General features: G+C 53.9%; 1 protein-coding gene and 1 long non-coding RNA gene across 7 annotated transcripts in view; one reads left to right on the top strand and one right to left on the bottom strand.

The window, feature by feature from the left end:
* Nucleotides 1–21,341, top strand: part of LOC309648989 — a 1,142,769-nt gene that overhangs the window by 1,057,346 nt on the left and 64,082 nt on the right. The window lies entirely within an intron of this gene.
* NKD1 (NKD inhibitor of WNT signaling pathway 1) overlaps nucleotides 1–21,341 on the bottom strand; it is an 85,636-nt gene that overhangs the window by 23,297 nt on the left and 40,998 nt on the right. For 5 of the 6 annotated variants that reach the window (XR_014256904.1, XM_082438412.1, XM_082438409.1 and 2 more), the window contains one exon: nucleotides 6,105–6,171. Coding sequence is in view for 4 of the 6 variants with exons in the window: in XM_082438412.1 (XP_082294538.1) it covers nucleotides 6,105–6,171 (67 nt within the window). In the remaining 2 variants the exon portion in view is untranslated. Of the gene's footprint in view, nucleotides 1–6,104; nucleotides 6,172–13,681; nucleotides 14,682–21,341 lie in introns of those variants that run through there. The other variant, XM_082438411.1, reaches the window with a different exon arrangement.

Below are 21,341 nucleotides of genomic sequence, written 5' to 3'. Positions count from 1 at the left end.
ACCCGGGATCCCTTTCTTTCCCTCCCCACCCCGACCGCCCACCTCCTGTCTCCCAGCCCTCCCCCCTCTCCCCCAGACCCATCCACTTCTCTCCAGCCCCTCAGCCCCAGGCTAGGCCAAGGCCATCACCTCTCCCCTGCACTAGCGCAATCACCTCCTGTTTTCATTGCTTCCTTCCTTCCTCGGAATGACCCATCCTTCCCAGGAGCCACAATTAACTGGTGAAAATGGAAGTCAGAATCTGGCACTCTCCTACCTCAAACTTTCCAACCGTTTCTCTCCAAAAGCAGCGTGAAACCCAAGCCCATGGCCCCATGCTCATCACCCAGGTCTCCTGCTGCCACATGGGCCTCCCTTCTGTGCTCCCCTAAACCCCACGTTCCTCCCATCTGGGGTTTGGCTCACCCTTCACATCCTCCCGTGGCGGCTCGTTCCTGGTACCTGCATCTCCGCTGAAATGTCACCTCCTCAGAGAGGCCTGTCACACTCTACCCTTCCCTGGGTGTCACTCTTCACAGAGCGCCACTCCCAGAACCTTGCGTGCTCACCCCCTGGCTTATTTATCCACTACCCTGCCTCCCCCATGCTGACACCCTGACAGCAAGGTCCGCCGACCTCGTGGGTGGCTCGAACCCAGAGCCCAGCAGGGCCCCACACCTGCAGCAGGTACTCAGTAAATACTTGCTGAGTGAGGAAGAGACTGCCCTCAGTCTGCTGTGTGACCTTGGACAGGTCACATCCCCTCTCTGGGCCTCAGATTTCTTACCGCAAAGGAAGGGGACTAACGGCCTCCCAAGGGCTCCTCTGCCCTGTGAATGGTTGACATCTCATACCTGGGAGCCTGGATGGACTGGAGGGGGGCACACGGGGCCTGCCTGGGGGCCTGACTCCAGTGACTTCATGGTGTTGGCTTCATTCTTCTTGTGAGCACAGTCAGTCCTCCAATGACAATTTTTCAACTTTCCAATGGTGCAGAAATGATACACAATCAGTAGAAACTGAACTCCGAATTTCAAATCTGGATCTTCTCCCGCGCCGGCGATACGCGCGGTACGACCCCTCTTGTGACGCTGGGCAGCAGCAGTGGGTCCCAGCTCCCAGTCAGCCACGCGATCACGAGGGTCCACAACCCACACACTTACAACCACTCTGTACCCAGACAGCCGTTCTGTTCGCCACTTCCGGTACAGCATTCAATCAATGACAGGAGCTATTCATCACTCGATTACAAATAGGTTTTGTGTTAGATGATTTTGCCCAAGTGTAGGCTAATGTAAAGTGGGCAAGGCTAAGCTATGATGTTCGGTAGGTTAGCTGTACGCAATGCATTTTCGACTAACGATATTTTCAACTTACAATGGGTTTATTGGGGCGTAACCCCATCATAAGTCAAGGAAGATCTGTATTTATTGAGCACTTATGGCATGCCAGGCTATGTTGCGCACTGAGAGTGATAGGAGACACTCAGAGAGTCTAATAGGATTAAAGAAGCTTTGAAAATAGGCCTTCTTTGATCTGGACTAGTAAATAATTAACAAACACCAGTTGACTCCTCCTCAAGAAAGAGGAACGCACGAGACAAGAGTCAGGACAGCTCACCGACATGGGCATACCCTGAACCAGGGCTGTTCTTGGGGCTTATATAACCTCTCCATCTTCACAAGAACTCTGAGGAAGGAATAGCTATGACTGCCCCCAACAAGAAACTGAAGCACAGAGAAGTGAAGTGACTCTCCCAAGGCCACACAGTGAGTGGTGGTAAAGCCAGGCTAGATCTGGGGTCTGACTTCAGAATAAAGGCAGAAGGGTGCCTCTCATGCCCTCCGATGGGGCTGCAGGAAGACAAAGTTCGAGCCATGCAGACTGGGACAGGCCCTGAACTCACAGTGGGGCTGGCTACTCAGCTGTCCGGGTCTCAGTCCCAACACCACTGCTCTGCTCGGCAGGACCTGGGCCAGGGAAGCAGAGACCCCACAGACTCTGCCAGGAGAAACCCAGCTTGGGCCAACTGGGAGCCTGGAGGGAGGGCCTGGCCCCAGTGGGAAGGGCCGCCTGACTCAGGGGCTTTTGGTCCTTAATGAAGGCAGGACTGGGTTCCGTGGAGTCAACTTTCTATGGAAGACGCCAAGCTGGTTGCACTCTGCCCGCTGTCACCTCCGAGCAAAGAGGTCAAAGGACAAGAAACAGCCACGATACTGAGACTCAGAGGGCAGAGGCTGAGGGTGAGAGGCGGGAGAGAGCTAAGACGCTGGGCAGGGGTGAGGACAGCACTGGGTGGGAGACAGAGGGGACCTGGAGAGAAGGGCCTGCGACCATTTACAGGTCTCTCCCTCCTGACGGGCACAGTACTTCAGTCTTTGCTGGGTCGGGAGGACAGCCCCAGACACAGTGCTTCCCGGAGGCCTGACACCAATGTCCACCTCGGGCCACAAGCTACAGGCTGCCACCACCTGTCGTCCTGCCCAACTGGGGAGGTGGGGACGTCGGGTGGGCACTGGAGTGAAGTGTGGGAAGACCCTCCCCAGTCCTCAGCGCCCTGCTGGGTCAGCAGAGGAAGGTCCCTCTGGCCACCCCGCCACCCCGCCAGCCCCCAAGCCGCGGGTTCCGCCCTCCACAACCGGCCAGCTCTGGAGCGCGGGACTTTTCATGCTTACTTTGTTCTCTGCACAGTTCAAAAGGAGCTCACAGCCCCAGCCCTAGCTCCAAGCCCAGCCTTAATCTCCCATCCCGCGAGCTCCCAGCTGGCCAGTTAAGGCAGTTAAGACGCTGGATTAGGGCCGGCTTTACATAACAACGCAGGAGCTAAAGCCATCCTCTCCTGGGATGGCTAAAAGACTTCTTTTTATCTTCACGCCTCAGATGGCCTTTTTTTCCCTTAACAGCCCTCCAGCCGGCCAAGAGGCAATGAACTTGGCCGACAGGAAGACAAAGAAGAGATTCAGGATTCAGCTTGCTCTCCCTTGGCCCGAGGCACAGAGGGATACCCGCAGCCCCAACTCCAGGCCAGGTGGACGCTTCTCCGTGGCCAGACTCGGCAGAACTACTCTCACCAGGCCTAGCCGTGGGGTGGCCTGCCGTCCACAGCCATGTCCTTCATCCTGGGGCAGGAGGGGGCGCCTCGGAACTGGCGCCAACGGTGGCCAGAGAACCACATACGGTCACTGGGGCCAGCATCCCCTCCAAGGAGTCTCAGGGGCCACACAGGCAGGCCCAGAGCAGTCCCACCCTACTGCTTTATTTACTTATTATTTTCACTTTTTAATTCTGTTATTAGTCTTTCATTTCAAAGGAATATATGATCACATTCTTCTCGTAAAACTTAAAACATTAATTACAGTTAATACTACCATCCTCTGACCACGCTTTCCAAGTTTAGTCTCTTCCTCCCCTGTCCAGAAGGAACTACTGTTTCTGTCCGTCTAGACCTCTAGCTACACAATAATATACATACATATGTGGTATGCATTCATATATACAAGGAAATACAGAGTATTGTCTGGTACCCTTTTTACATAAAAGATAACATACTGAATATAACACACCGCATCTGTCTGCAACCTGGTCTGTCTTACCTTTTGTGCTTCTGTGTAAGCTTTTGTTTGAAGAAAAGGGCTGGAAACTTGACCACCAGCAACCTGATCTAACCCCTCAGTTGGGAAACTGAGTCAGGCTAGTGGCTCCCAATCCCTCCCCTCGTCAGTGGTGGCACTGATGTGCCTGGACACCATGAGTGATTGGCAAGGTGCCCAGGCTGCCCGCAAAGCTCGACCTGCAGCTGGTGGGCCGCAGGGACAGACCAAGTGCCACCAATCTCCACACTTTTCCCCGACAGGAGCTGGGACCCTCGGGCACCTCCTATTTATCCCCCATCCATCAACCAATGTTTGTAAGTACCACCCCACGGCAGTTCATCCTCCCTACAAGGCGCCCACGTCCTCTGGGCACCCACAGAGTTCACATCCCCACGCATCATGTCACAGAGGGCGAAGGGGCCCCAAGGTGAAGGGGCCTGGCCAAGAGCCACAGCAAGTCACTGCAGGAGCTGGCAGGGGAGCCAGGTCTATGGGCTCCTTGGCCAAGTGCTTTTCCTACTTCATTACAACAGGGCTCATGCTCTGCACAGAGAGATCAAACAAAGCAGAGAGAGGTGGATTTTGTGGGCAGGCCATTTCATGTCTGCAGGGAAAGATGCCTCATGGGAAATCAATTACATGATTTCAGACTGAGCCTCAATGGCCAGAGAAGTGCCTCATTTGGGGTAGTGACCAGGGACCCAATAAATGATGAATAGATAGACAGATGGTGAGATAGATGGATGGTAACTGGAGGACGGTTAAATGGGTGAAGGAATGAGTGATGGATGATGAAGAGATGGGCAGAGGATGGATTATGGGTGGGTAGGTGATAGATAAGGGCTGGCCAGCTGATGGATGGGTGACAAAAGAGTATGTAGATGAATGAATAGGCAGTGATGGCTGGGTGATAGGGGGAGCAACAAACGGATGGATGAGTGCTGGATGGGGTGGGTCATGGATTATTGGGTGGGTGATGAGTGAGTGATGTGTAGATGAATGGATAGATAGGTGAGAGGACAGGTGGGTGCTTGGATGGATAGTGAATAGGTGGTGGACGGAATAGATGGAAGGATGAATGAACAAGAGGATGAACTTGCTAAGTTACCAGGTGAATGAGCAAATGAATAGAAAATGGAATGAGTGCTGAAGCCCATGTAATCAATGTCTGGGGTCACCTCAGCCTCCAGACCCTACATCCTGCAGACCTTTACCTGACTCCCCAGATCTACTCTAGGTACCAAGCCCCAGCATCTTTCCATGGAGCTGAGGATAATAGCTGAGGCTCGGGGGAGCCCAGGGAACAATGAGAATCAAAGCCACTGAATCCCTGAGTGTAGCCACCAGATCCACAGGCAAACATGCTCAAGGGAAACACCCCAGAGCCTGGACAGAGCTGTCTGTCCCCCTTCTATTCAGGGCCTACTCGAATTTGAGCAAAGTCTGAGAGATATCTGGGTCTCCAGCCAGCCTCCAACTCCCGGGCTACTGAATGAATCTCTCAAAATAGCGCTTGTCAAAGTACAATGAGCATACAAGTTATCTGGGGAGCCTATTGCAGGGCAGACTGGATTCAGTAGCCTGGGTGGAGCCAGGGATTCTACATTTATCACAGCTCTCAGGCCCCACGTGGCCACAGTCCTCGGGTCTGGCCCAGGCTCCGCTCCAGAACCTCCCGGCACAGTCTCCTCTCCTCTCAAGGCCCTACAAGCCCTCCAAGGCCTAGAGACCCCTGGGCACCCAGCTCTACTAACAGCTGCCTGTCCTGGTCCCAGCAGAGAGGGCTTTACTGTCCTAAGGCTGTCCCAGTTTGGTGATGCTCTCCTCTGATTCAGAGTAAAAAAGGGAAACGCTATCCCTTTCAGCAAACGCTTTCCGATCCCATCCGGTCCTTTCACCAACTCAGGGAATCAAGCAGGAAAAGGCCCTCGTTCCCATTCTACAAACATGGAAACTTGGGCTCCAAAAGGGTACATGGCTTCCCAAAGTCAAATCAGCATGCCAGTGGCTGGCCGGCCCTCTGCTCGAGTGTCCTAATTCTTTCTACAATGCAGTGCTTCTCCTTGAAGAAAGAAAGGAGTGAGAGCTGCAGAGGAGAGCGGGGAGGGGCTGGGGGTGTTCGTGTGTGTGCACATACCCGTGCTCCAGGGGAGTGACACAAACAGAGAAACACAAGGGCTACTTCATGCAGTGCTTACTACATACCTAACTCTGCTTGAGGGGCCTATGAGTGGTCGCTATGATCACCCCAACGGGGAAGCTGAGGTCAAACAACCTGTTCAAGACCCCCCGGCTAACACGGAGCAGGGCCAGGATGTGAGCCTGGGTGGTCTGAATCCACTCCCGGAGTGGACCTATGAGATGCTACACTTCCCTCTTGCTTCTCACCCCACCCACCCCCACCGAGAGTCAGAGCCCTGCCCTCCTCCACCTGGTCTGCAGGTTTTCTGGAGGGGACTTGGGGCATGAGGTAGACCAGATGGCCCTTCCCCACCTCACTGCCCTTGGGAAGAAAGCAATGGACTCCAATACCTTCTAGCCGAAAGTCTTCCTCTTCCTCCTCGCTGAGCGTTTCTCTGAAAACTTCGCCCACGAGCTCCTATAGGAAGAAAAAGTAGGGATATTAAAGGGGTATTGGGGTCAGGTAGGAACCTGGCATCATTACGGTCAAGGTGGCATTGTGAACGTGTGTGTGGCTGGTCGCAAAGAAGCAGGGACCCTGTTCTGATTGGAATTTAGGTCAACTATGTAGATCCTATCACACTTGAAAAGTTAATTACTGCACTACTTTTTAGGAAGTAAGTTATTCTCAGCTTATAGCCCGCCACAAAACATTACACAGGACCACGCTTCTCCCCCGGAAAGGGAGTTCCACCCTCCATCCTGGAAAAAGACAAAGATGAGATCAGAAAACGTCCCTCCTCTATCCCTCTGAGCCAACTTGATGGACTCGGGACCATAGCCACCCCTGTGGGTCCCAAGGAGAGACCTCAGTTTGGATCCTTCCTCTACTAGAGGGTCCCAGGTGGGCTGTCTTGGTGGGTTTATAAAGAGGACCTGGTGTGCTATAGGGCGGGCTCCTTTAACACAAACCCAAACTCTTCAGCACAATATCTAGAAAGCTATAGGCTCTGCCTTCAACTGACCTTCAATCACGCCTCCTGCATCTCCCCCAACACACACACCTTCCAGCTACTGGCCTGCACACGCCTCGCCTTGGTCCCCAAGCATGAGTTAAAAATGTCCGGTATCTCATCCCACGTAGCAGAGCTGCTCCCAATCAGTGGTGAGGCTGCCGCTCAGGTGTTGTCAGGCTGGCAAGGGAAGTTTGTTTGGTCCACAGGCTGGGAGGCTGGGAAATTTCTGGGATGGCAATAAAGGTCCCATCTATCTGACCCCACCCCAGTAGGACAACTCTAGGTACAGAGGAGAACAGACCAGCACTTGTCAAACCGTCTTCTGTATTTATTGGTATTTTGCCAGGAGGAGTAAAGTGAAAAAAGATTGTTTTAAACAAAGGTAAACGAGATCCCTTACTGCAGGACTTGCTATGGTAACAGATGCTGCGGATATCTAAGTAGTAGCTTATGCTGCATCCCTCAAACCTATTTAGACCATGAAGTTTTGTTTTTCAAAAGCATCACATGGGATTTGTGTTCTGAGGAACCGACGTAGGGAAATGCTCCTCTTTGAGGGAGGAGAGATGAGGTTGTGGGGGGGGGGGGTGGTGGTCACACTGCTTTATCTTTTTTAATGCCCACAGGATGCTATGGCAGTGCTTCTTGAACCACAAAAAGGCAAGCAATAAAAAAGCCCAAACTCAGCAGCTCTCACCAACTTCTCCTTTTGAAAAAAAAAGAAAAAAAGTATAAAGAAAAAGAAAAAACACCCTCTTCTTGAAAAATCAGAAGAAAAAAAATCCTGCACTGGAGATGCTTGAAAGAAAAACCAGAGCTTGCCTTGATTAACAAAGGAAAAACAATGCTTTGTATAGCTGATCTTATCAATTGGACACAGCTGGAGATAAGTCTCTTGCATGCATGTTTTTTAAAGATGAACAGCTAACGTTTTATGGATTAGAGATGGTTTTCTCTGTTCTCTTTCTTCTTTCAAATCGTTCTGGGGCATTACACACTCTTTCTTAGAGGTTGTTCAAATGTGGTCATTCAGACTCCTGGTGTCCCATGGACTTCAAAACCAGGCTACTTTATTCTTCGAGTCAGGATGTCTTCTCTCTCCTCCTCTGCCAATTATTATAATCACCAAACACTTCCTGGGCTTGTAAACTGGCTGTTTGTGTTAACAGAGCTGGAGTTGACAGGGGAACTGGGAGACGGTGACAGGAAAGGGCCGCACTCGGCTGGCATCATTAGATGGCTGGGATGCCCCAGCAGCCAATTAAAGCCGATCTTTCATGCCAGAGGAAGACGGATGCCGCTTCCCTGGAAAGGCTGGCAGGCAGCGCTTCCTCACAGGAGCGGGCGACCATCTTCAAGGGAGACGACACACCTGATTGTGCTGGGGCCTTGTGGAGGCTGGGAGCCGGTGCTGACCTCTGTGCCACCCTGACCACTCCTGGCAAGGCCGACAGGACCCGTGAGATGGAAACTTTTGGGCACCTGCATCTTTTTACTGGCACACTCAGAGGAGTTTAAAGACTCCAAATGTCACCAGCAGCAAAGCAGCCGTCTGGAAGCCCTATAACTATGCCTCGCGGTGTGTATAACGCACCCACAGTCATCACTCTGATGACGGCTTCAATGCTCTCTGAGAAGAACTGTCTGCTGAGAGGACCCAGCTCTCTGACATATTAAAGATACGTCTCTGCATATTAAAGCAGAGTTCTGGCAAGTTCTGGGGTCTGTTTCTTCCCGCTAAACCTCACCCTGCTCTGTATAACACATCGAAGGCTCCTCAGCACCGTGGTCCGCTGACACACAGTGCAGTGCAGGTGCCCAACTCTGGCAAAAATTCATTTCCTCCACTGACCCAGACAGCCCGGGAACTGAGGAGTGCCGTGTCTGTGGTCCTCAAGCTTTGAATCACTGCGCCAGAGGCAACGTAAAAATGTTGAGCCAGACACAGGATCACATCCTGGCTCCATGGCCGCCCTCGCCCTGGATGTGGCGCCAGCCACTGCCTTCTGCGAACCTCAATCTACTTACCTGTAAAATGGGCATGGTGATAAACCACAACAATAAGAAGACAGCTGAGACTTACTGTGCATTTCCTATGTGCCGGGCACTTTATATTATCTCCCTTTATCATCATAGCAGCCCTGCTCTTTCCATCTCTCAAGGAACAGATGCTCATAAAAATGATTTGCAAATTGTAAAGTGAGAGGTATAATTGCTATTGTTTTTTTCTACAAAGAAAGTGCCCCAACCCTCAAGGAATGAGCCAGGAAAATGATGCCAATGACAGTCACTTACATCACCAAGCACTCATGACGTATGAGGCACCGACCAACTGGAATCTTCACCAGAACCTACGGAGAACGGGGTTCCCAATAGCCCTGGCTTTAAATGAGGAGAAGTCTCCCAGAGGGCAGGCGACTGGCTCTGGATCATCAGCAGAGCCGAGACTTGAGCCACCTCCTTCCAGGGTCTGGCCTGAGCTTGTACAGTGGAATCGGGGCTCCCGTGGGCATGGGGACAGTGGTGGCCAAGAGTCCTGGCACTTGCCAGGAACCAAGAATCATGCTTAAAGAAGTGCAAGAAAACAGCCCAGCCAGCAGCTCCAGTGGGTCAGGGGCCAAGTACTCCCATCTGTCCTGCAGGACTCAAAGGCCCCACGGCTCCTCCCCACTAGATTTGAGACAGGGCCAAGCGTCAGCCGGGAGCCCTGCATGCAAGGTTTGGGGCCAGGCCCTCAGGACCATCCTGCAGGAAGGCACTTGTACCCCTCGACAGCCACGAGCCCCAGTGGGAGCCCCAGCACGGAGGGTGCAGGGCATGGAAGTGGCGTTGCTCAGACCTTGGTTCAAATACCAGCTCTGTATCACACAGGCCGGTCATCTGGCGGAAGGAGCTTTATCTCCAGTGTGCCTCAGTCTCCCCATCTGTGCACAGGGATGAGAGCAGTCACATTGTTTCAGGGTGGGTGTGAAGATCGAGCAAGCCATTTCACGGAAAGTACTTAGCATTACAGCTGATACCACGATGGGGGCTCAACAGACAGTATTTACTGTTTATTACTCCGACTCTTATTGTCAAATGGCTACCAGAACATTGCTGGGCAAAGCTCACCAGACCCAAAGTACCCCTGCGGACACCGAGAAACACGCTCTTCTCCTGCCTGGTGCACATTTCTAGTGCTTTGTATTTAATCCCCAGGGCAGTCCTTTGAGGTAGAACCACTATTATCCCCACTTTACAGATGACAAAACTGAGGCACGTAGAGGTTAAGTGACTTGCCCAAGGTCACACAGCTAGGATTGTGTCAGAGCCAGGATTGAAGGCAGGCTGCCTGGCTCCAAAACCCTTACCCTTCACCACTGCCCTATAGGAAGCCCACACTCGGGGCATGGTATGCAGTGATCTCCCTTACTGTTCCCTTTGTCCACTCAGCCATCCCTGTGGCCCCCTGGGGCCAGGCCCCCTCTGCTCTGGCCTCCAGGACAGTCAGACTCAGCCTCTGCTCCAGGTTCTCATCAAAGACTTTCCTGGATCCCCAGACCTCCTGCCCCACCCAGCCTGGTGCCAGGCTGCCTCCTGCCTAGTGGCCGGGCTTGGTGGCCTCTCAGGCCATGGGATCCGGACCTGCCTCCCTCCCAAGTCCCAGCACTGCCCCTCCTCTGCCCCACGCTGCGCCCCAGGAAGAGAGGGCAGCTCCTCCGGGTGCCAAGAGTGCAGCCAGCACCAGCCCAGAGCCCAGAACTGCAGGCACAATGCCTTATAAGGCCTCCGGGGACGGGAACCCACATCAAAACAGGGCCTTGGGGAGCGGGCTGGAGTTCGGTTGGGGTTTTTCCTCTTTGTCTTTGAGACTTCATACCCCTGAGCTTAATATCTTTCCCCATCGCCTGCCCCAGCAGTTCTTTGTCAATCTTTCTGTTCTCTAAGAGCTAACAGATGTTGGTGCCACGGGGTTTCAAAGGAAACTCCTGGTGCCCACAGAACACGGCACAACTTATAGATTCCAAGAATGCACAGGGCTGGGACATGCCGGGGGAAGAGAAGGGTGGGAGGCAGGACCCAGCCACCCTGTAACCCTTAGATCCAAGCAGTCTGCCCTGGACCTGATCCAGGAAATTCCCGGCGAGCTCCCTCTTCCCAGCGCACTGCACAGAGGCAGCGTTCCTGGGGAACCGGCGCTGCTGTGGGCAGGCCCCTCGGAGAGCAAGCTCTGGTCGGTCAGGGCAGGGGTGCTACATTCCCAGAGCCCAGCCGGACCTGGGAGGCAGGCGCCTGCCTGCCCGCCCTGGGGAGCTGAGCGATAGCAGATGCTCTACTTAACCCCTCTGGGCCCCATTTTGCTCTTCTGTACAACGGGGATTTCGATGTCAAAGAGAACTCCGTAAGAAAATGCAGACAAAATACCTAGGACGGTGTCTGATGCAAAGGTGGGAACACAAGCATGAACTTCTCTCCTCCTTCTGTAGCACCCTACTCCTGCCACGTGCTCAGGACAGTCTCACATTTTATCTTTGCCAAACCCTAATACCCAGTGATTCAATGTCTCAGCGTCCGCCCTGGGACAACACTCACGCGTGTGCACCAGGGAGGCATGTTCAAGTTCAGTGATGTTGAGGGCAACGTTGTCCCTATTAACGCGCAGTCAGAAACACGTTGAACACCCATCAAAGGAAAGTATGCTAGATCTACGCAGTGGAAGACCACGTAGCGGCTCAAAAGAGCCAGGCAGACCTGTACACACTGACACACAGAGCCCACGCCACATGGAAGACACACAGGGTATGATGCTATTTGCATACCCAGGAAAACACCAAACACACACATGTACCATGAGGTCACCCACATCCCAATATCCCATGGTACCCAACATCCATGGCTACCCCCAAGGAGGGGAAGGAGACAAGACGGAGGGAAATAGGAGTCACAAACTTCAACTTTACCAGAATTGTTCTAACTTTTAAGATAAGTATATTCATGTGTCACCTGGGTCATTAAAACCTACTTTAACAAAACCGCGCACAATAACCCACTTGACAAAAGAGGGGACTGAGGATCAGCCAGGAGATTAAGTGGCTGGTCCAAGGTCACTTAAGGAGAGAAAGTGGCAGGGCTGGGTTAGGGCCCCCAGGCCCCGGGCTCCTCGTCTTGAGAATGGGGCAGCAGGCCACGACGATGCTCGTGGTCCCCTCGAGCACAGACCTTCTGGGGCTCCAGCCCCCTCCCCCAGCAGGGGGCCGGCTCCTTCTCCTGGGCTACACTCAGGAATCAAGAGTGAGAGGAAAACCAGGGCCGTCCACTTTCTGGGCTTCAACGTCCCCAACTCCAACATATGCCTCTAACTTGTGGACCTTTTATACTTCTGCCCCTGAGAGCTTTCTGTGGCCTCCCAAGTCTGCTCTACCCACAAGGGCGGGGGGAAGGGATAGAGGGTGCTGGCAGCAGCATTAGGGGGGGGCTTCTGGGGGGCCCTGGCTCCAGTGTCAGGAGCTGGGGATTCCCTCCTCCCCAGGGATGGAAGGGAAACAGACTCACTCTTCCTGGACCTGATTTCAGCAGAACCCAGATCTCAAGGGGCAGCTTCCAAAGAGAAATGGTACCTCCTCTCAAATGAGCAAAATGGGGCAGAGCCCTCAGCCACTCCCCTGAGGACACCGCAGCCTCCCGTGGTCACAGGTCACCCGTGGGCGCTACAGGCCCAGCACCTGTCCCCCAGCATCCGCTAAGCCAAGTGGAGTCATCCCGGGATCTTTCTCACGGGAGCTGGCGGGAAAGACGTCTTCTCTGGTGCCGAGGCTGCATCTCATCTCCTCTCCAGCTGCGGGAGAAGGCCCACCCCAGGAGAGAGCTCCCACAAGGACAGAGAGAGGCCAAGGCTGGGAGAGGGCGCTCGCTCACGGCCTCAGGCCCAGCCTTCTGTAACAAGTAGGCTCCCCGAGGGCAGGGATCCGGGTCTGTTTTGCTCTAGGACAGGGCCTGATGCATAGTAGATAATAAATATCTGTTGGATGAATCCTGAGTCAGGCCCACCCTCACCGGCCTTTCCTGGGGAAGGACAGTTACAGAAGCCACTAAATTGCCCTCCTTGTTCACACCAATTCAGGTTACTTACAGCCGGAAGCTCCGACCCCCAAAATCCCCAGCACGAAGCCACAGTCTCCTAAAACCTGAGCCCAAGATTCCCAGCCAAGCTTGGAAGCCAGAGGGAGGAAGCTGCCACCGCCTGCTTTGCTGCAGCACCTCCACGAGTGTCCCCAAGCCCAGCTCCACCGTGGGAGCCCAGCGAGCTGTGTGGAGGAGGGGAAGGCGGGCCCGCAGAGCTGGCCAGCGGCGTGTTTGGCCTGCGAGGACCAGGACTGCAGGACTCTAGGGATGTGAGGCAGTAATTAAAATTCCTCAGATTTCTCCCTGGCTGCCTTTAATCTGCTCGAGGTGTAATCCCTGGGCCCACATCCCAGGGACTCCAGCCTGAGCTTGCTTCCTGGACTTGAAGGATTGCTACTGGGGAAGGTGGACGGCGGGCAGGGAGTGGGACGGCAGGGAGGACTTCTGACCCTTGGTGCCAGACTCTGGAGCCACCACATTCCCTTCCTCTGAGCCCCAGGTCCTAGACCCTACAGGGTACAAATAATCCCCGAAGATGGGTTTGTCCCGTCCTGGAGACACGGCCGGCCCCAGGCAGCAAACAGCCAGCAAAGTCCACTCCCTGGGCTGTCACCCCAGCGAGCTGTCAGCATCCATAAGCCATCGTCCCATCTTCCCCCGGAACTGGGTCCCACTTGGGCTACCACGAGAACTTCATACTTTTCTTTAAATTGGCTCTCTCTCTCTTTTTTTTTAAACCCCGTCTTGCCGTAAGCAAGAAGATCAATAAAATCGTGGGTGTGATGTCCTAGTTAGAGTTGGGGTTTTAAAAGATATCATGCATATGAAACAAATACAGGACCATTGAAATACAAGATGTCCACCACTGACCTCAAGTCCCATCCCCCCTGCAGAATGGGGAACGTGCTCTGGGAACCACAAGGTTTAAGGAGCCCAAAGCTGAAGTGTCTGCCCACCTCTACTCTGAGCGATCAGGCTGGTTCTGACAGGTGGGAAGAGGGGAGGCACCGGGCGGGTGAGGCAAGCAGCTGGTGAGGTTGGATGAAAGAACGTTCTCACGGCCCAACAGATGCTCCTCCCCACCCCCAACCACAGGCCCTCCTTCTAGAGCTCATGCTTTTGGAATGTGATTTCTGGACATGGAGAAAATGGCTAATGCTAGCAGAAAATGGCAAAGTTTAGCATGACCCAGAACGCGCCCTAACCTCCGGCCCCCGGGATTTCAGAGCTCTTCGGAGGAGATGACCCAATGCAAGGCAGATTGTCCAGGCTGGGCGGAGAACGGGGCTTGCTGCTGCGTGACTGGAATTTTCCTACAAGTCAGTGTTCAAAGGAGTTTCTACAATGGAAACCAGGATCCAACGGGCTTGTCAGGGCGTGGGAGTAACTGAGGTCACGAATATAAAGGACTCAGTGATAATCATAACCAGCGTATCTTTGGTTAGGGCCCGGCACGTGCCAATGCTCTGCTCAGCACGTTAGGTGCGCTGCTAAAGGCTCCAAACAGCCCTACGAGCTGGGTGCCGTCGTCGCCCGACTTCAGCCACGAGGAAACTGAGGCTTAGAGAGGTTAAGTGACTCACTGGACGGTCTGATTTTGACCCTGGCTCCTCTGCTGTGCACTGAGTGACTTTGTACAAATGATTTCACCTGCCTGTGCCTCTGTCTCCCCATCTGAACATGGAAATGACGGCCCCCGCCTGGCGGGGCAGCTGCCGAGGGGAAATGGGAGCACACACACGCCAGGCAGTCAGCATGTCGTCAACACAGCTGTTCCTTCTCTCTCTGGGCCCGCTCTCTCATTCGCTGCCCTCCCATCCTCTTCCACCCCCGCTGTCTTCGGGACGACGTACAGCTGATCAAAGCCGGACCCAGCAGGGCCTCAATCACCCTACGAGGCCTCAAGCAGCATCCCCGGCAGGCTGCCTGCACTCAGCACCTCTCAGAGTCTCTGCCTCCTGCCTGGCCACCGGCCAGCCGTGCCACCGCCAGCTGACCCTGCCACGCGACTGGTCCGCCATGCCACTGGTCGTCACACCACTGGCCTGCCACACCGCTGGCCTGCCGCGCCCCGCAGCCGAGTGCTGATAACGGGAGAGGCCAAAGGGGCTGGGGTGCGCCTCTGATGGAGCAGCTGGGCCTGCCTCTGCCAGCAGCTCCTGGCCTTGGGACAGGCCCCAGGTCTGCTGCCAGGGTCCAGCGCGTGTGCCCTGCCGAGCAGGGTGGCCGTGAGCCAGGCCGCTTATGACAGACGGTGCTGTCGTCTGTTGAGCAGAAAACGGGGCCTCCCCAGACCACGGGCCACTCGTTGTGGGGAGAGGTTGTGTGCCCTTGCCCGGGGCCAAGGCCAGCCCAGTCGGGGGCCCCGTGCGGCCAGGGGGCCCAGGGAAGTGTGGTATTTCTCTCAGCCTTGAGAGTGAGACGCTTAGGCTCTTGCTTCTGCTAATTGAAATAAATAGATGGAATAAGATCCTCTTGTTTCGAATATCCAGAGTCCCCGTCATTGTCATGAGAGAACCAGAGAACAGTGGTTTGGGCCAGACTCTGGGACCGTCCTGCTACACACACACAGGCGCGCGCGCGCGCGCACACACACACACACACACACACACACACACACACACAGCCCACCCCATCTGGCCCTGAAATTCTTGCAGGAGTCATCTTCCTGCCCCTCTGATCCTCGTTGACACCAGGCCTGCCTTCCTCTCTCCTGGTCCCTCACCACACCCCCATACCCCAGCTTTGACGACCCCTCACCATCACTCTCACCGGCTGGACCGCCTGCCTCGGGGCCTCCAAACCTTGCCTACGCTCTTTCCTCTGCAGGGAGAGCCCTCTCCGCTTGACTGCCGGGTGAAGTCTTACCCCTGCCCCGCTCTGGTGTGACTGCTGCTTCCCAACATCTCCGCTCCACCGAACTGGGGCAGAATCAAGGGTCACCCCTCTGGACTCCCAGAGGACTCAGTTCATTCAGGATCTTAGTTGATGATGTGTCGCCCAATCTCTGCCTCAGTGTCGACATCTGTAAAATGGGCCTGTGACCCAGGAGTGCCCTGAGGGTCACACAAGAGGTCGCCATGAAAGAACAGAAGAGTTAAAGACACTGGGAGTGAGGGGTTCCAGGGTCCACAGTGCCGTCAGGTGGGTGGGCAGGTGAGGAACAGCCTAGAGTCTGATCCCATTGTCTTTATAAAGAAAAGAGGCATATTCTCCGGAATGTTTCCGGAAGGACACGCAGTAGTAGTGGCTACTCTTGGGGAGCTGAGGAGCCGTCCCTCCAGCTGTCCAGCTTTCTAGACTGTTTGGATTTTGTATTGTCTCTCTTCTTTCTCTTTCTTAAACCGAGAACAGGCAATGTTTTTTTGTTGTTGTTTTTGTTTTGGGGTTTTTTCCCTTTTTTTGGCCACGCTACACGGCTTGCGGGATCTTAGCTCCCTGACGAGGGATCAAACCCGTGCCCCCTACGGAGGAAGCGCAGAGTCCTAACCACTGAACCACCAGGGAATTCCCTACATGCGACGTTTTTCTATTAGAAAGAAATTAAAATTTGAAATTAAACTTGTTCCATGAAGAAGAATGACGCGGCTCCCCTGCCTACTTGACAGCTCCATCAAGCCGCTGGGCCAGCATCTCAGACCTCACGTGTCCCAGCCCTGCCCCCGATTTCTTCCCTGTGTCCAACTGGGGCAGCTTCCTTCTTCCCGTTGCTCAGGCCAGAAATCCGGGAGTCATCTTGCCACGTCTCTTCCAACCCTTCTGCTCAATCCACCGTACATCCTGTTGGCTCTACCTTCAAAAGGTACCCTGACACCAGGTCCTCACCTCCTCCACATCCACCCCGTGCTCCAGGCCATGCAGAGAGGCCGTCCTCCCTCGCCAGGATGATGACGATCATTTTCTATTCTCTGCACTCACCTCCCACCCCATTCTCCAAGTCCTCCTAACGCCCCGCAAAGCCCCACCTAATCTGTCGCATCACCTCCCTACCCTCATCTGTTACTTCTCCTGTCACTCTGCCCCAGCCACCCAGGCCCCCTTGCTGTTGCTCAAACATGCTCGGCACTACCTCAGGGCCTTTGTACTTGCTGTTCCCTCTGCCTGGAGTTCTTTTGCCAAATATCCCGTCCTCCCACCCCTCCTTCACATTTTCGTCACCATCACCTCATCACGTGGGTGAGGTCTTCCAAATCCCCCTATTTATTTATTTGTTTGTTTGTTTGTTTTTGGCTGCATTGGGTCTTTGTTGCAGCGTGCGGGCTTTCTCTAATTGTGGCGAGCAGGGGCTACTCTTCATTGCAGTGTGCGGGCTTCTCATTGCCATGGCTTCTCTTTATTGCAGAGCACTGGCTCTAGGCACACGGGCTTCAGTAGTTGTGGCACGCAAGCTCAGTAGTTGTGGCGCACGGGCTTAGTTGTTCCGTGGCTTGTGGGATCTTCCCGGACCAGGGCTCGAACCCATGTCCCCCGCATTGGCAGGCAGATTCTTAACCACTGCGCCACCAGGGAAGTCCCAAACCCCCCTATTTAAAATTGCAGCGCCCCCTCCACCCCCTCACCCTCTTCCCTGCCTCGGTTTTCTCTGGGGCACTTACCACCATCTGACACACACATCAGTGCCTGACAGGAGGCGTGCAACGAATACGTGTTGACGACTAAACGCGGCTCTATATTTACTGACTCAGAAAGACATTCCCCGCATTTTCTTGAAAGAGAAAAGCACTTGCCAAAGAGCAGAGAGAACCCGACTGCATCTGCTAAAATTATCTGCATGTGTTTCCATGCAATGTAGTCAGAGAGACCCATCTGGAGAGACGGGCACCAGAACGTTCCCAGAGGTTTGTTCCTGGGTGCCGGATTCAAGGTCGTCAGTTGTTTGCCATCAACGTGCATGAGGACTTCTACGATCAGAAGTAATAAATAGCAAGGCATTTGGAAGAAAGCACATGAAAGCAAACAAAAATGGGCGCGCGAGCCGGTTCTAGAAGGACTGGCACACGGAAGTGTGCCAGCAGCGTCCTGGCCCCAGCAGATGGTGAGGTTTGCAACTCTCCAGTGAACTGGGTGGTTTTCTGGTCCTAGCTGGGAGGGAAGGTGGAGGCGCTGGGCTTCTCTGCACCCCAGACCCCACCGCTCCCTCCCCCAGCCACGCCACGCTCACCGACCATGAAGAGACCATTGCCAGAAAACCGCCACTTCCCACTGCCTTAGGCTGCGCACACATAGGAAGCCAAGGCGCTGGCAAGACCCCTCTTTGTGGTCGTGTAATGCAGACAAGGCTTTGATTCCAGAAATGGCATGAGGCCAGCTGAGCATGTCAAACTGGGCTGTCACTGGGAGTGGGGGAGGGTGGCAGCTCCCTCCTCCCAACCCAACCACTGAACACCAAATTCTGCTGTTTCCATTCTCAGGCAAGGAAGGGAGGGCAGGAGGGAGGGAGGGAAAAAATGTAGGTTTGGGGGATCAGGAGGGCAGCCCCTGCTGGTCTGGTCAGCAACCCACATCTAGGACTACTGTCGCTACAGAGTGGTCCTCTGGGAAGTCCACGGAGGTCTGGAAGATGCTGTGTGGCCAGCATTCAAGGTCTGAGGATGCTTTTGGGTCTGGGGACAAGAAGGCATCCACGGCAGTCACTTCATCCATCACACCTGTACCTTGTTCCTCTGCAGCCTTTGGGTCTTCTGACTCACCCAACAACCCTGGGAGGTCAGTAAGGGAGCTATCACCCCCTTTTACAGATGAGGAGACTGAGGCTCTGGGAGAGGAGGTGAGAACGTGAGCAGTTGGGAGGTACAGGACCTCCTGGGAGGAAGGCTCTCGGGACAGGACACCTGGTGTGTGCCTGTGTGTAGCGAGAGAGAAGCCTGCAACACACACACACACAGCCTCCTGGTCCACAGGTGTTGGCGCCACACTGGAACCCTCATTCAGAAAGGTCCAAACCCCTCTAAGAATGTTCCCCCAGAAAAACTCCATACAGATAAAACTGCACATTGAACTTTTTTGCGAACTTTAGGTTAAGGATTCTCAGAGTACAGATGGAGAAACTGAGGCCTCAAAAAGTGACAGGATTTGCCCAGAGTCACAAAGTTGAAGAGTGGCAGAGCCATGATCAGATCCAGAGCATCCAAAACCAGCAGCAAAAGAGGCAGCAAAAGATCAGCCCCCACAGGGGCCAGAAATAAAGACCAGAGCCCCTCAACTCCACCAGAGGCCGGGGAGTGAGCATTTCCGTGAGCTGGGTTCCATGGTCCATGTAGTTTGGGGAAGATCCTGGGTTCTGCTGGGGAACTTCTCAAGCCTTTATAGACTATTTGCATTAGGAACCCCCTCAAGGTGTCCACCATGTGCGGGATTTCCCCGACTTCTCTAGATCCTTTGATGTAGGCTCACCTCTCAGTCTCTTTTACCCCCCAACCCTCTCCTCCACCGTGCAGTCCCCGCCATCAGCCCACACCTGGGAGGTTTCTTCAGAGAACAGCCCTAGGGCTTTGTCTGTGGGGTCAAAGAACCCCAAACCCCACAGCCCGCTCCCACCAGGTAGCCCTGCGCCAGTGACCGCCTGGAGCAGAATGAAAGCCCAGCTTCCACACCTCCAGTGGGGACTGACTCTGAGCCACAGTTTATAGTCCAGAGCTCCCCGCAGGGTCAGGCTAAAACCAAGACTTTGCCTGCAATTGCACCTTGCTTGCCTTCTTCCCCTTCTCTGCCCTGTCTCCTCCCCTCCCGTACTGGTCTGTCCTGGGAGTGACAGAGAACAGGCCTCCATGAATCACTGGCACACAATCCTCGTCTCAGGCTCTGCTTCCGTGGTACCTGTGGACCTAAGCCATCTCTCCACTGAACCACCTGGGTAGTTGGAGGAATCCTGACACATTTGGTGAATTCACACAGAGCAGACAGGCTTGTTAGTCTCGGACAAAGGCATCACCCCATGGCAAAGCCAGCAAGGTCAAGTACCAGGGGCCCTAATGTCAGGGTTCAGACTTGAGTGGCAGGCAGGTGAGGACAGACATTTTTTCCCACCCACCACCCACCCCACCCCCACTTCAAGAAAGCCTCCCCTTCTTTGAGGCCTAATTCAAGTACTGGGAGCCCTCTCTGAGCACCTCACCCCCCAGGACTTCTCTTGCTGACTACCCACAGCTCTCAGGGCAGCCTTCACAGATGGTGCCTTCAGGGGGAGTCCAAGGCTGAAGGAAAGCTCTTCGTCCCTTTCATCACCTCTGCACTGGGCACCTGTGACTTGAACCACCTCCCCCCCTCCCCTCAGCATCCACTCCTCCTTCTTCTGGAAACACTCTGATTTTCCTTGGAGAGGCACGCCTCCATAGGCTCGCCAGATTTCACAAATAAAAACACATGACGCTCAGTGAAACTCGGATCTCAGATTCAATAATTGTTTCGTATAAGTATGTACCATGCAGTATTTGGGATATACTTATATTTTTTAAAATGTGTTATTTATCTGAAATTCAAATTGAACTGGGCACCCTATATTTTATCTGGAAACCCTACCCCTTCACCATTTTCATCCAAGAGGTGTGGACAGGGCTGATTTCTCCCCCTAACCCAACAAGGATGGACACATGTCCCAGGCCTGACCAATGAGAACTCTGCACATCCCTGGCCACAGGGATTGGCCAAGGCTGGGCACATGACCCAAGAAGGCCAGAGAGATGTTCTGGGATTGCCCAGAACATCTGCTCTCTTTCTGGTGACATTAATGAGATGTGAGGGTAGGGATCTGACACGGAGGAAAACATTTTATCTCCTCACAGGGAGAGTCTGTCTAAGAAAAAAGCCATCACAGAGGAAAAGAGAACCAGGAGGTGAAACAAAAGAAAACGTGTCCTGACAACATTGTCTGAGCACCTGGATCAAACTATGCCTGAAGCTAGTGCTTCCCCTAGACTTTCAGTTACATGAGCCACTAAATTTCCCCTTTTTGCTTAAGCCAGTTAGAGCTTGTTTTCTGTCATTAACAAGTCCTGCTCAATTCAGCCTCCTCTCACCCTACCCACCCCTGGCACAATGCTGGGCACAGAGCCCATGATCAGAGAGTATTTCAGTTGTATATGTCTGTAACTTTACACCTTACTGTGCAAGGTCGTGTGGGATTATGGGAAAGCCTGGGCTTTCAAGTCAGGCAGGCTCACTTCCCATCCCAGCTCTGTCCCATCCTCATTCCAGGGCCTTGCACAAATAACTCAAGTCTCGTGAGCCTCAGTTTCTTCATCTGTAAAACAAAGATACTAGTACCTATACCTACCATGCCCATATAATTTCACTGCCCAAACCAGGACACTTTTGAGAGTGAAAGGGGGCAATTTTAAGAACCAGGCCAGGACAATTGGAGTGGTTGGAACTGTCTTGGGTAGACAGGCCAGTGGTAGCCTGACCTACAGCTGACCTTACCCACCTCCACCTGACCCACGGTCAACGCCTTCCCTCCTGTGCACCCTCCCCTCTGCCCAGGACACCGCCCCCACTCTCTCCTTCTAGCTACTTCTGCCTCATCTTTAACGTC

This window comes from Balaenoptera physalus (genome assembly GCF_965194825.1).
Source record: "Balaenoptera physalus genome assembly, chromosome: 19".
In the NCBI taxonomy this organism is placed as follows: Eukaryota; Metazoa; Chordata; class Mammalia; order Artiodactyla; family Balaenopteridae; genus Balaenoptera; species Balaenoptera physalus.
The sequence above is the reverse complement of the archived record's forward strand: the minus strand, read 5'-3'. Positions and strand labels throughout refer to the sequence as shown.